The sequence below is a fragment of the Lichenostomus cassidix genome, chromosome 1Aa (genome assembly GCF_008360975.1).
Source record: "Lichenostomus cassidix isolate B80296 chromosome 1Aa, HeHo_3.0, whole genome shotgun sequence".
Lineage (NCBI taxonomy): Eukaryota > Metazoa > Chordata > Aves > Passeriformes > Meliphagidae > Lichenostomus > Lichenostomus cassidix.
In genome coordinates, this window is record NC_139480.1 from 10,036 (window position 1) to 23,999 (window position 13,964).

Sequence of the window (13,964 nt, forward strand, 5' to 3'; positions counted from 1 at the left end):
TCCCGGGATTCTCCCTCCGAACGGAACCGGGAGCCGCCCGGCCATGGATCTGCTGCCACCTACAGCCACGGCGGGAAGCTCCGGGAATTGTCCGGCAGGAATGTGGCTCTTCCCGCGGGGACCTGGGAATCCCGGCTGTCCCCAAACTCCTGGCACGAACCAGAGGCGGTGACAACCGGTGATCCTCTGCGTTGGGGTCACACCGGGAATGCTGCGAGCTTTCCAGAATCCCCTGGGAAAGGGAAAACATGGGAATGCTGGGGAGAGTCCAGCAAAGGCCAGGCTGGTGGTTTAAAAATGGGAGAATTCCTCCTGGGAAGAGTTGGGAATGGTTGGGAATGGTTGGGAATAGTTGGGAATGGTTGGGAATGGTTGGCCTGGAGGAGAAAAGGCTCTGGGGGATTTTATCAGGATCTGGTGAGGGGTGAGAGATTCGTTAAAAAATCTCGAATTAAAAAAAAAAAATTAGAAAAACCTCCCTAAAATGCCACCAGGAACACAAGGAAACACTTTAGTCATCAGCAGAAACACGGAGAAATTGTGGGATATTCCAAATCCCTGGGAATACCCAAAATCCTTGGGAATATCCAAATTCCTTGGGAACATTCCAAACCCTGCTAGCTCCCCAGGCCGAGCCACCCCTGGAATCAGCCCGGGTGACCTCCAGCGGTGGCCTTGTGACAGTCCCCGCCCGTCTCCCCGGCACTCCCGGTGTCTCCCGGGCTCTCCCCCTCCTCCCGCCGCCCCCTGGCAGCAGCCCGAGCCGCAGATGGAGCGCGGCAGACGCTGGCTGTGGGAACTCGTGGAAATCGTGCCGGGAACAGGCTCGGGAACGCTCCAGCTGGCGCGGGCGGGGTGGCAGCGGCGGCACGGGGACATCCCGGAGCCATCTGTGCCACCTGCGCGGCGGGATGCCCGCCCGGAACCACCCCCGGCACGGGAGCGAGCAGCGGGGAACAGCCCGGCGGGGGCAGCGACGGCTTTGGGATCGGCTTTGGGATTTGGGATCGGCTATGGGATTTGGGATCGGATTTGGGGTCGGCTTTGGGATTTGGGATTTGGTATCGGGGCTGGGATCAGGATTGGGATCGGATTTGGGGTCGGCATTGGGATTTGGGATCGGCATTGGGATTTGGGATCAAAGGGCTGGGATCGGCTTTGGGATAGGGTTGGATCAGCTATGGGATTTGGGATTGGATTTGGGATCAGTTATGGGATTTGGGATCGGATTTGGGGTCGGATTTGGGATTTGGTATTGGGGCTGGGATCGGGTTTGGGATTTGGGACCGGCATTGGGATTGGGTTTAGGATCAGGAAGTGGCGGTGACACTGGATCTGCTCCCGAAAGGACACAAATGTTCAGAGCTTTGGGATTGGGATTGAGATCGGCTTTGGGATCACGGAGTGGCAGGGACGTTGGATCTGCTCCTGAAGGGACACAAATGTCCCTTGCTTTGGGATCGGCTTTGGGATGGTGTTTGAGATCGGCTTTGGGATCAGGGAGCAGTGGTGACACTAGATCAGCTCCAGAAGGGACACGAATGTCCCCATGGCTGCTGCTCCCTGATCCAATCCCTCCCTCCTGCAGGAAACCGCCGAGCCCAGGGAGCAGTGCTGCCCCTGGCAGTGCCCGAGGCCACCTTGGAGCTGTGACAGCAGGAGGTGGCTCTGCCCACGGCAGGGGTGGCACTGGGATGGCTCATGTCCCTCCCACCCCAAAGCATTCCATGGTTCCCCCGCTGTGCGCTGCCCCTGTCCCTGCCCTCTGTGACATCACCCCGGGCTGGTGGCACCGTGGCTGCCGCAGGTGCCACCTGGCTGCTGGCCCTGCCACCTGCTGTGCTCCCCGATGGCTCTGCTGGGGCTGCTCGTGCTGCTGGCCCTGGCCAGCCCCGCCTGGGCCACCTGGGACACCTGCAGGTCAGTGCCCCGGGGCTGCCAGGGGCTCGGGGGACACTCGGGGGGTCCCTGGCAGCAGAACCAGGGACAGCCGTGTCCCTCGGGGCCCTGCTGGCCCTGCTGTCCCCGAGCAGGACAGTGACACCTTTGTGCTTCCAGGGGCACCTGTGGCCTCAGGCCCATGGCGTTCGACCACAGCTCCGTGGTTCCCGAGTCAGATTCCCCAGATGAGGACTATGACCCCTCGGACGATGACACCGCGGCAGTCGTGGGTGGCACTGATGTCCATCCCGGGGCCTGGCCTGGTGTCATCAGCATCCAGGCCACCCTGGACAATGGCACGTGGCACATGTGCTCGGGGGCACTCATCCACCCCCAGTGGGTCCTCACGGTGGCACACTGCTTCGTTGGGGCTGGGTAAGGACGAGAAGGGACAGGGATGTCCCCAGAGCATGGACAGGGATGTCCCCAAGGCAGGGATGGGGAAGGCCTCAGAGCAGGGACAGAGGGACACGGATGTCCCCAGAGCAGTGACAGGGGTGTCCCCAGAGCAGTGACAGGGCAGGCCTCAGAGCAGGGACAGGGGAGGCCTCAGAGCAGGGACAGGGATGGCTGCAGAGGAGGGACAGAAATGTCCTCAGAGCAGGGAGAGGGAAGGTCCCAGAGCAGGGACAGAGATGTCCCCATATCATGGACAGGGATGTCCCCAGAGCAGGGACAGGAAAGGCCTCAGAGCAGGGACAATGATGGCCTCAGAGTAGTGGCAGAAATGTCCCCAGAGCAGCGACAAGGATGTCCCCACAGCAAGGACAGGGGAGGCCTCAGAGCATGAGCAGGGATGGCTGCAGAGGAGGGATAGAAATGGCCTCAGAGCAGGAAGAGGGATGTCCCCAGAGCAGTGACAGAAATGGTCCCAGAGCAGGAACAGGGATAGCCTCAGAACAGGGACAGGGATGGCCTGAGAGCAATGACAGGATGTCCCCAGAGCAGGAATAGGGATATCCCCACAGCAGGGACAGGGAAGGCCTCAGAGGAAGGACAGGGAAGGCCTCAGAGTAGTGACAAGGATGTCCTCAGAGCAGGGACAGGGATATCAGCAAGGCAGGGTCAGGGATGTCTCCAGAGCAGGAACAGGGATGTCCCCACAGCAGGGACAGGGAAGGCCCCACAGCAACACAGGGCCCCAGAGCAGGAAGGTCACTGAGCTGCCACATTCCCTGGCTCTGCTCCATCACCCCTCGCTCCATCTGCCCCTCAGGGACATCTCCAGGTGGGAAGTGGTGATCGGTGCCACCGACCTGAGCCAGCCAGGCCCTGAGGCTGAGCTGCGCCACATCCAGAGGCTGCTGGTGCACCAGAGCTACATGGCTGCCCGAGCCACCCACAACATCGCCCTGCTGGAGCTGGAGCAGCCTGTGGAGTGCAGCGACTACATCCAGCTGGCCTGTGTGCCTGACAGCTCCCTGGCAGTGCCCGAGCTCAGAACCTGCTACATCGCGGGCTGGAGAGCCACCCCGGACAGTGGTGAGGGACACAGGGGACAGGGGGCAGTGCCAGCCCGGACAGTGGTGAGGGACACAGGGGACAGGGGGCAGTGCCACCCCGGACAGTGGTGAGGGACACAGGGGACAGGGGGCAGTGCCACCCCGGACAGTGGTGAGGGACACAGGGGACAGGGGGCAGTGCCACCCCAGACAGTGAGCAGTGCCCAGAGTAGGCACAGCACTGAGGATGAGTTGGGGACAACAGGACATGGCTGGGCTGGACAGAGCTGAGCTAGGCCTGGGCATGGACTCCTGGTGGGGACAGAGGGGGAGAGGAGCACAGCAGGACAGGGGCTCTGTGGGGCACAGTGGGACAGGGACACGATTGGAACGACAGGAACACAGGGACACAGTGGGGCAGGGCCTGAGCAAGGCACAGTGGGACAGAGGCTCTGTGGGACAGGGACAGAGGGGGACAAGGGCTCTGCAGAGCCAGGGACACAGCTGGACAGGCACTCTGTGGGGCACAGTGAGACAGTGGCTCTGCAGGCATACAGTAGGACAGGGACTCAGTGAGACACAGCAGGACAGAGGCTCTGTGGGGCACAGCCCAGCCCTGGACAAGGCACTCAGTGCCCCACAGGCTCTCAGTGCCCCACAGGCTCTCAGTGCCCCACAAGCTCTCAGTGCCCCACAGGCTCTCAGTGCCCCACAGGCTCTCAGTGCCCCACAAGCTCTCAGTGCCCCACAGGCTCTCAGTGCCCGCTGTGCCCACAGCCCCGAGCCCACGGCTGGTGCTGCAGGAGGCCAAGGTGCGGCTGATCGATGTCCAGCTGTGCAACAGCAGCCGCTGGTACGGGGGGGCTGTGCACCCCCAGGAGCTGTGCGCGGGGTACCCGCGGGGCGGCATCGACACCTGCCAGGTGACAATGGGGACAGCGACCTCCCAGCCCCTGGCCTCACCGCTGACAGGGCTGCCTTCCCTTGCCTTCCCTCAAACTTCCCTCAAACTTCCCTTCCCATCCCCATGTCCCTATCCCTGTCCCCTGGCTCCCATCCCCATCCCCTGTCCCTGCCCGCTGTCCCCATGTCCCCAGGGCCTGCCACTCTGCCCACACAGCCCCCCAGTGCTCCCAGCAGCCCCAAGCTGTGCATTTCCTGCAATATCCATTCTCTGCTCTTTCCTGCTCGCTGGGCACAGCTCAGGCAAAGCCCACCCTTGCCAAACCCCAAACCCACTCCCAGCCCAGCCTCTGGAGGCTCCAGCAGGACCTTTCCATGGGAATTTCCATGGGAACAGCCAGGAGTGCAGCTCTGGCAGCACCCCTGACCCCTCTCTCCTGCACAGGGGGACAGCGGAGGTCCCCTGGTCTGCAAGGACAGCGTCGGTGACTACTTCTGGCTGGTGGGACTGGCCAGCTGGGGCCGAGGCTGTGCTGGGGCCAAACGACCTGGGATTTACACCTCCACCCAGCACTACCACACCTGGATCCAGGTGCAGATGGGGTTGCTGCCGCCAGATGCAGATATTCCTCCACTCGAGGGTTTTCCACCCTCTCTGGAGCCAGAGACAGAGGATCAAGACTCAGACTTCAGCAACCTGCTAGCCCCAGAGGATACAGGGGATTCCAGCGTGATTACATTCCAACAGCAGATCCTGGGGAAATTCCTGAACCTGCTGCTGGAGCTCCTGCAGTTCCTGAAGGGAAAGAAAGCCTGAGCAGCGGGATGAGCTGATCCAGTTTTTGCATCCATTCCCTGCTGGGGCTGTGGCTGTGGTGCCAACGTGGTGCCCAGGGCTGCTGTGTCCTGCCCACACTGCTCCCCTGAGCCCACCCTGGGGAAATCCAGTTTGTTCTGAAATAGAGTTGTTCCTGTTCCCCATCAGCCACGCTGTCAGTCCAGTTCAGTCTCCTGGGTGAATCAAGGATGGGACAATCTGGGATCCATGGGATAACGAGTGGGGTTGGGTTTGATTTGGGGGAGCCAGGGAGGAGTGGAGGGAGGGGAAGGAGGAGGGAGAGAGAGAGAGAGAAACTTCTCCAGCCCAGCTTTCCCCAGCAGAGCCTCAGGGGGCAATTCCTGGGAAAAGCAATTTAAAACTTGAGCAGAACAGGAATGGGAAGAGCTGAACTGGGAGTCCTGGAATCCTGAGGGATGATGAGGTGCTGGATGGAGGTGTCCACCCTGAGCTGCTGCTGCTGGCACCCAGGGCTGTCCCCTCTGTCACCCAGGTCACCTCTGGGCTGCCGGAACACATCGCACTGCTCCTGCTTTGGGAACGGGCAGCGATCCCAGGGAATTCCATCTGGACAGGAGGCAGAACTCCTTCCCTGGGCAGTGCCCAGCCCTGGACAGAGCAGAGAGGGGTGGATTCTCCTCATCAGGGATATCCCAGAGCTGTCCAGAGGCAATCCAGCGCTCTGGGATGCTCCTCCTGGAATTCCCTTCCCACTTCCCCCATCCGGGGATCCTGTGCCTGAACGGACTCTGAGCAGAACTACAACTCCCAGCATCCCCCGCGGCCACATGACCGCCATTTGGATCACGTGATTGACTCAGCCACTGCCGGGATCGCCCCGGAGCGGCGGGGACAGCGGGGACAGCCCGGGACAGCACCGGGACAGCCCGGGACACCTCCGGGACAGCACCGGGACACCTCCGGGACACCTGCGGGCAGCGCCATGGGGCTGCAGGGCCCGGAGCACCCCTGGCTGCTGCTGCTGCTGCTGCTGCCGCCCGTGCGCGCCGCGGCCAGCGCCCGTCCCAACTTCGTGCTGGTGCTGGCGGACGATCTGGGCTTCGGCGACCTGGGCAGCTACGGACACCCTTCGTCCGCCACGCCGCACCTGGACTGGATGGCTTCCCGCGGGCTGCGCTTCACCGACTTCTACAGCAGCGCCGCCGTCTGCAGCCCGTCCCGGTGCGGGGCGGCGCGGGGAACCGGGAGGGGTGGAGGGGATGGAGGGGATGGAGCTGAGGGGAACCGGGAGGATGGATGGAGCTGAGGGGAACCGGGAGGATGGAGGGATGGAGCTGAGGGGAACCGGGAGAGATGGGGCTGAGGGGAACCGGGAGAGATAAATGGAGGGCATGGAGCTGAGGGGAACCGGGAGGGATGGAGGGATGGGGCTGAGGAGTACCGGGAGGGATGGATGGAGGTGAACTGGGAGGGATGGGCGGGGATGGAGCTGAGGTGAACCGGGAGAGATGGAGGGGATGGAGCTGAGGTGAACCAGGAGCGATGGGCAGAGGATAAACCCGCCGTGTCCTGGGAAAGACGGGAGGATAAACCCTCCGTGTCCCGGGAGGGATGGGCGGTGGATAAACCTGCTGTGTCCCGGGAGAGACGGGGGGATAAACCTGCCGAGTCCTGGGAAAGATGGGTGGATAACCCCACCTTGTCCCAGGCCAGACAGGACACAGATACCCCACCTTGTCCCGGGACAGACGGGAGGATAACCCCACCTTGTCTCGGGACAAACGGGACACAGATACCCCACCTTGTCTCGGGACAAACGGGACACAGATACCCCACCTTGTCCCGGGACGCAGCTAACCCCGCGGTGTCCTGGGATGCAGCTAACCCCACCTTGTCCCGGGACAAACGGGAGGATAAGCCCGCGATGTCCCGGGCCAGACGGGACACAGCTAACCCCCGCTGTCCCGGGCTGTCCCCGGCTGTCCCCTGACCCGTTCCCTCCCTCTCCGCAGCGCCGCGCTGCTGACGGGCCGTTTCCAGATGCGCTCCGGGGTTTATCCCGGCGTGTTCGACCCGGGCTCGCGGGGAGGGCTGCCGCTCGCCGAGCTCACCGTGGCCGAGCTGCTGAAAGCCCAGGGCTACGCCACCGCCATGGTTGGCAAGTGGCACCTGGGCTTTGGCCACAACGGCTCCTTCCTGCCCATCCACCAGGGCTTCGATCATTTCCTGGGAGTGCCTTATTCCCATGACCAGGTGAGAGGCCCAGGTGTGTTTGGCCTGGGTGGGGAGGGTTGGGCGGGGCAGTTTGAGGGTTGGGCGGGGCAGTTTTAGGGTCTTTTTGGGACTTTTGATATGTTAAATTTATTTTACGCAGTTAACACACTCGGGATTTTCTGTAGAAAACACAAAAGTATTTCAAGGACGTCTAATTTTTTAATTAAGTCATTAAGTACTTCGTCGTATCCAGCCTGTATTTCCCTGCCATAGATGCACTGCTGTGGAGTTTTTCCTCCAGGAGTGGAAAATATTTATTTTCTACAGTCTGAAAAAGGTCATTTTACATTTGTTAAGAGTGTGAAAAAATATGCAAAGAACAGTTGAGGAAATGGGAAAAAGAGCAGGAGATACATTATCCCAAAGAATCACGGAGGGATTTTCTTGTCACAAAACATCATTTGTTATTTTTCAATCCAAGAGAACTGCAAGGAAACACCAAAAAGGTCGAACCAGCTACTCTAAAAATTGTGCCAAAAGATCACAAATAGCACATTAATGTCAGATTGTTGGCTCTCATTGAGATTTCTGGTGGTGAGGAACACTGAGAGGCTTCACCCCCATCCCTTCCCCTCTTTATCCCTCACTACACCTCGAATCCCAAATATTCCGTGTTTTCCAGGGTCCCTGCCAGAACCTGACGTGCTTCCCGCCCGACACCAAGTGTTTTGGGACGTGTGACCAGGGCGTGGTGCCTGTGCCGCTGCTCTGGAACAGAACCATCGTGCAGCAGCCCGTCTCCTTCCCCGACCTCGTGCCGCTCTACGACAAGTTCTCCCGGGATTTCATCGCCGACTGCGCCCGGAAAGGAGTGCCCTTCCTGCTCTACTATGCTTCCCACGTAGGGAGAGGGGAGGGGAAATGGGACATGGGAAATGGGAAATGGGAAATGGGAAATGGGAAATGGGAAGGGAGAAGGGAAGTGTGAGGGAAGGGAAGTTTGAGGGAAGGGAAGTTTGAGGGAAGTTTGAGGGAAGTTTGAGGGAAGTTTGAGGGAAGGGAAGTTTCAGGGAAGTTTCAGGGAAGTTTCAGGGAAGGGAAGTTTCAGGGAAGTTTCAGGGAAGTTTCAGGGAAGGGAAGTTTCAGGGAAGGGAAGTTTCAGGGAAGGGAAGTTTCAGGGAAGGGAAGCTTAGGAGGGAAGTTTCAGGGAAGGAAGTTTCAGGGAAGGGAAGTTTCAAGGAAGGAAGTTTCAGGGAAGTTTCAGGAAGGGAAGTTTCAGGAAGGGAAGTTTCAGGGAAGGAAGGAAGTTTAGGGAAGTTTCAGGGAAGGGAAGTTTCAGGGAAGGGAAGTTTCAGGAAGGGAAGTTTCAGGGAAGGGAAGTTTCAGGGAAGGGAAGGAAGTTTCAGGGAAGGAAGTTTCCAGGGAAGGAAGTTTCAGGGAAGGGAAGTTTCAGGGAAGGGAAGTTTCAGGGAAGGGAAGGGAAGGGAAGTTTCAGGGAAGGGAAGTTTCAGGGAAGGGAAGGGAAGGGAAGGGAAGGGAAGGGAAGGGAAGGGAAGGGAAGGGAAGGGAAGGGAAGGGAAGGGAAGGGAAGGGAGAAGGGAATGGAGAAGGGAAATCAGAAGGGAAAAGGAAAAAGGGAAGGGAATGGAGAAGGGAAGAGAAAAGAGATGGGAAGGGAAAAGAAAGAAGGGAGGGGAAGGGAGAAAGGAAGGGGAAAGGGAAAAGGGAAGGGGAAGTTGGAAGGGAGAAGAGAGGAGAAGGGGGAAGGGAAGGGGGAAGGGAAAAGGAAGGGGGAAAGGAAATGGAAAAGAAAAGGGAAAAGGCAAGAAAGGGAGAAGGGAAAGGAAGGGAAGTGAGCCTGAGCCCCACAGGGAGAGCAGGGAAGCATCTCCCCTCCTGCCACCCCAAAATCTGCTCCTGGACACCCTGGGGTTGCAATTCCCACACAAAATCAAATTTTATGGCAGCACCACTGGGATGATGCTTTCAGGCTGCTTCCTCCTGGAGCTTCCCCCTCTTCCCTGCACCATCCCGAGGGAAAACCTCCCACTCTGCAGCTCCCCACCTTCTCCTGGATTGCTGAGCCTGGGGGACGATGCTCGTGGCTTCTGTCACCCGTGTCCCCAGGCTGGCTGTCCCTGGCCGAGCAGGGGGTTGACCCCAGTGCTGTGCCCCTTCCCCAGCACACGCACTACCCGCAGTTTGCCAGCCGGGCGTTCGCGGGGCGGACGAGGCGAGGAGCCTTTGGGGATGCCCTGGCCGAGTTCGATGGCTCCGTGGGACAGATCCTGCAGGCGCTGCGGGACAGCGGCCTGGAGAACAACAGCCTGGTGTTCTTCACCTCCGACAACGGGTCAGGGGCTGGGATCTGTGGGGTGGGATTATGGGATAATGGGATAATGGGATGGAGTGGGATTATGGGATAATGGGATGGAGATGGGGAACTGGGATGGGATGGGATGGGATGGGATGGGATGGGATCTATGGGTTGGGATGGGATAATGGGATAATGGGACAATAGGATGGGATATTGGGATGGGATAGGGAACTGGAGTGGGATGGATGGGATGGTATAAAGGGATAATGGGATAATGGGATGAGATAAAGGGATAATGGGATGGGGTGGGGAACTGGGATGGGATGGGATGGGATCTATGGAATGGGATGGGATGGATGGCATGGGGAACTGGGATGGGATGGGGAACTGGGATAGGATCCATGGGATGGGATGGGATTTATGGGATCTATGGGATAGGATGGGATGGGATCTATGGCATGGCATGGCATGAGATGAGATGACATCTGTGGGATGGGATGGGATTATGGGATGGGATTATGGGATGGGATGGATCTACGGGATCTATGGAATGGGATGGGATGCAATGGGATAATGGGATGGGATCTATGGGATCTATGGGATCTATGGGATCTATGAGATGGGATGAGGATGGGATAGAGATGGGATGAACTGGGAAGGGATGGAGATGGGATTGGATGGGGTGGGATCCATGGGATGGAATCGACTGGAATGGACTGGACTGGAATGGACTGGAATGGGATGGGATGGGATGGAATGGAATGGACTGGCATGGACTGGCACTGGGCAGTGCTGTGGCAATTGCCATCCCTAACCCCAGTGACCCCGTGAGGCACGAGGTGGCACTGCTCTCGAGGTCACCCAGGGTGTGATCCCTCCATGTTCTGTCACCCAGCTGTGCAGAAACCTCTCAGGGTTTGGCCAGGAGGGTGACACCTCAATGTCCCCCGGGTCCCTCCGGGTGGGTGACACCAGTCTGGGGTTCCCTGCTCAGGTGTCTCTCACTGCAGGGTGACAGAGCCACCTCCCTCTGCACCTCTGTCACCTGGGCAGGGCTGGCATGGCCCTGGCACCTGATGGCAGCGTGTCCTTGTCCCCAGCCCCTCCACCCTGCGCATGGCACGCGGTGGCAGCGCGGGTCACCTCAAGTGTGGCAAGGGCACCACCTACGAGGGTGGCATGAGGGAGCCAGCCGTGGCTTACTGGCCTGGCAGGATCGCTCCAGGTGAGCTGGGCAGGGCTGGCACAGCTGGGGACAAACTGGGGACAGGGCTGGCACAGCTGGGGACAAACCAGGGGTGCTACTGCTGGGGACAAACCAGGGATGGCACAGCTGGGGACAAACCGGGGGTGGCACAGCCGGGGACAAACTGGGGACAGGGCTGGGGACAAATCAGGGCTGGCACAGCCAGGGACAAACCGGGGACAGGGATGGCACAGCCGGGGACAAACCAGGGACAGCGGTGGCACAGCCAGTGACAAATGGGGGACAGGGGTGGCACTGCTGGGGACAAACAGGGATGGCACAGCCAGGGACAAACCGGGGTGGCACTGCTGGGGACAAACCAGGGGCAGAGGTGACACTGCTGGGGACAAACCAGGGTGGCACAGCCAGAGACAAACCGGTGACAGCGGTGGCACAGCTGGGGACAAACAGGGATGGCACAGCCGCAGACAAACTGGGGACAGCGGTGGAACAGCCAGTGACAAATGGGGGACAGGGGTGGCACAGCCTGGGACAAACCGGGGACAGCGGTGGCACTGCGGTCACCTCCTCGGGCTCCTCCCGGTGGCAGGAGTGACCCACGAGCTGGCCAGCACCCTGGACATCCTGCCCACCCTGAGCGCCCTGGCCGGAGCCGCTCTGCCCAAGGTGGCACTCGATGGCTTCGATCTGAGCCCGCTGCTCTTCGGCTCGGGGAAGGTGACAAGTGCTGGGGCAGAACTGGGGTTGGGATTGGGGTGGAACTGGGATTGGGGTAAAACCAGCCAGGATTGGGGTGGAACTGGGATTGGGGTAGAACTGGGATTGGGGTGGTACTGGGGTTGGGGCAGAAGCGGGTTTGGGGCAGAAATAACTGGGATTGGGGCAGAACCAAGATTGGGGCGGAACTGGGATTGGAGCAGAACTGGAGTTGGGGCAGAACTGGGATTGGGGTAAAACCAGCCAGGATTGGGGTAGAACTGGGGTTGGGGTGGAACTGCGGTTGGGGCAGTACCAGCCAGGACTGGGGCAGAACCAGGATTAGGGTGGTACTAGGATTGGGGTAGAACTGGGGTTGGAGCAGAACCAGCTGGGATTTGGGGCAGAATTGGGATTGGGGCAGAACTGAGACTGGGGTAAAACCAGCCAGGACTGGGGTAAAACCAGCTGGATTGGGGCAGAACTGGGATTGGGGCAGAACTGAGATTGGGATGGAGCTGGGATTGGGGCAGAACCGGTTTTGGGGCAGAACTGGGATTGGGGCAGAATTGGGATTGGGGCAGAAATAACTGGGATTGGGGCAGAACAGGGGTTGGGGCAAAACCAGCTGGGACTGGGTCAGAACCAGCAGGATGGGGACACTGCCATCCCTCAGCCCTGCCCAGCCCCATCCCCGCTGCAGGCTCAGCTCCTGCATTCTCCCCTCCCCGGGGGGCTGCAGGCTGACCCCAGCCCTGCTGCCCCCAGAGCCCTCGGCAGGCCATGTTCTTCTACCCTCCATCCCCCGACCCCCTGCACGGCCCCTTCGCCGTCCGCCTGGGCAAGTACAAAGCCCACTTCTTCACCCAAGGTCAGTGCTCAGCGTCACCCCGGCCGTTTGGGGACTCTGGGGGTGACTCCAGCCGCGGCAGGAGGAGCTGAGCTCAGCCAGGGGGTGTTTTTAGGTTCTTTCCACAGCGGCACCACGCCGGACCAGGCGTGCCACGGGCTGACCCCGCTCACCCCACACCTTCCCCCGCTGCTCTTCGACCTGGAGTCAGATCCTGCCGAGAACTACGACCTGCTGCAGGGCAAGGCGGGGCCGGAGGTGCTGCAGGTGCTCAGGGACATCACCCTGCAGAAGGTGCTGCTGGAGCAGCGCCTGGAGTTCGGGGAGAGCCAGGTCGCCAAGGGGAGGGATGCGGCGCTGCAGCCCTGCTGTGTCCCCAACTGCAGCCCCAAACCGGCGTGCTGCCGCTGTCCCCAGGCTGCTGCCACCCCGCAGTGACATCCCCGGTGGTCCTGTCCCCGTCCCGAGTGACAGGGGCTTGGGGACACCTCGGAATGGTGGGGGGTAGCAGGTGGGGTCAGGGGGATCCCAAACGCTGTGCTCCGTGGGGAACATTCCAGGTGAAGTCTTGGATAAATCTGGATTTGTTCTGGGAGAGATCATGGAATCTCCAGCAGGTTCTCCAGAGCTCTGTGGAGCAGTGATGCTGGGGGAGCAGAGGGAATGTTCTGGATCCAGGGATCCCAGCTGGGTGTGAGATCCAGCTCTCAGAGGTGACCTGAGTGACAGAGGGGACAGCCCTGGGTGGCAGCAGCAGCTCAGGGTGGACACCTCCATCCAGCACCTCATCGTCCCTCAGGACTCCAGAATTCCCAGTTCAGCTCTTCCCATTCCTGTTCTGCTCAAGGTTTAAATTGCTTTTCCCAGGAATTGCCCCCCTGAGGCTCTGCTGGGGAAAGCTGGGCTGGAGGAGTTTCTCTCCCTCTCTCTCTCCATCCTCCTTCCTCTCCCTCCACTCCTCCCTGGTCTCTCCCCAGATCAAACCCAACTCTGCTCGTTATCCCATGGATCCCAGATTTTCCCATCCTTGATTTGCAAGGGAGGCTGAATTGGGCTGAAAATCTGCCTAATGAGTGTCGTGATTTTGGCCACAAAGATAAATTATTATTTCCAGCAGCTGGGAGTGGGGAGAACCCAGATGTCATTGGCAGGGAGAGGGAAAGAGATTGTCACTCCCAAGGAAAAGGGCATTACTTCCAGTCGGGATCAAATGTGGTGTGGAAGAGCTTGGTGGCATCCCAGGCTTTCCATGGGAATCATTGCTTTGGCTTACAGCTTTGTGCACTAAGATTGTAGCAAATAATGGTTTGATTTCTTATCCCATTGCCAGTAAATTCCAATTTTTAACCCCTGATCTTTGCCTTTGAGCACTAAGATTGTAGCAAATAATGGTTTGATTTCTTACCCCATTGCTGTTCCAAATAAATTCCAATTTTTAACCCCTGATCTTTGCCTTTGTGCACTAAGATTGTAGCAAATAATGGTTTGATTTCTTATCCCATTGCTGTTCCAAATAAATTCCAATTTTTAACCCCTGATCTCTGCCTTTGTGCTTCCAGCTGCAGCGGGAAGGGGAGGGAGCAGCATTGTGATTT

At 59.4% G+C, this 13,964-nt stretch overlaps 2 protein-coding genes across 3 annotated transcripts in view; both read left to right on the plus strand.

The window, feature by feature from the left end:
• The first annotated feature begins 1,693 nt into the window (after positions 1 to 1,693).
• LOC146442951 (acrosin-like) overlaps positions 1,694 to 13,964 on the plus strand; it is a 73,634-nt gene continuing 61,363 nt past the window's right edge. Inside the window, exons 1-5 of one of the 2 annotated variants that reach the window (XM_085080283.1) lie at positions 1,694 to 1,920; positions 2,059 to 2,316; positions 3,158 to 3,423; positions 4,161 to 4,306; positions 4,732 to 5,268. In XM_085080283.1, the coding sequence (XP_084936409.1) occupies positions 1,850 to 1,920; positions 2,059 to 2,316; positions 3,158 to 3,423; positions 4,161 to 4,306; positions 4,732 to 5,103 (1,113 nt within the window). In that variant the 5' untranslated portion in view covers positions 1,694 to 1,849 and the 3' untranslated portion in view covers positions 5,104 to 5,268. Of the gene's footprint in view, positions 1,921 to 2,058; positions 2,317 to 3,157; positions 3,424 to 4,160; positions 4,307 to 4,731; positions 5,269 to 13,964 lie in introns of those variants that run through there. The other variant, XM_085080276.1, reaches the window with a different exon arrangement.
• On the plus strand, positions 6,068 to 13,907 carry LOC146442952 (arylsulfatase A-like). The gene is made up of 8 exons (XM_085080102.1): positions 6,068 to 6,306; positions 7,098 to 7,338; positions 7,982 to 8,200; positions 9,483 to 9,652; positions 10,717 to 10,841; positions 11,413 to 11,540; positions 12,288 to 12,390; positions 12,485 to 13,907. Exons 1-8 carry the CDS (start codon positions 6,068 to 6,070, stop codon positions 12,805 to 12,807), a joined length of 1,548 nt encoding a protein of 515 aa, XP_084936228.1. The 3' UTR covers positions 12,808 to 13,907.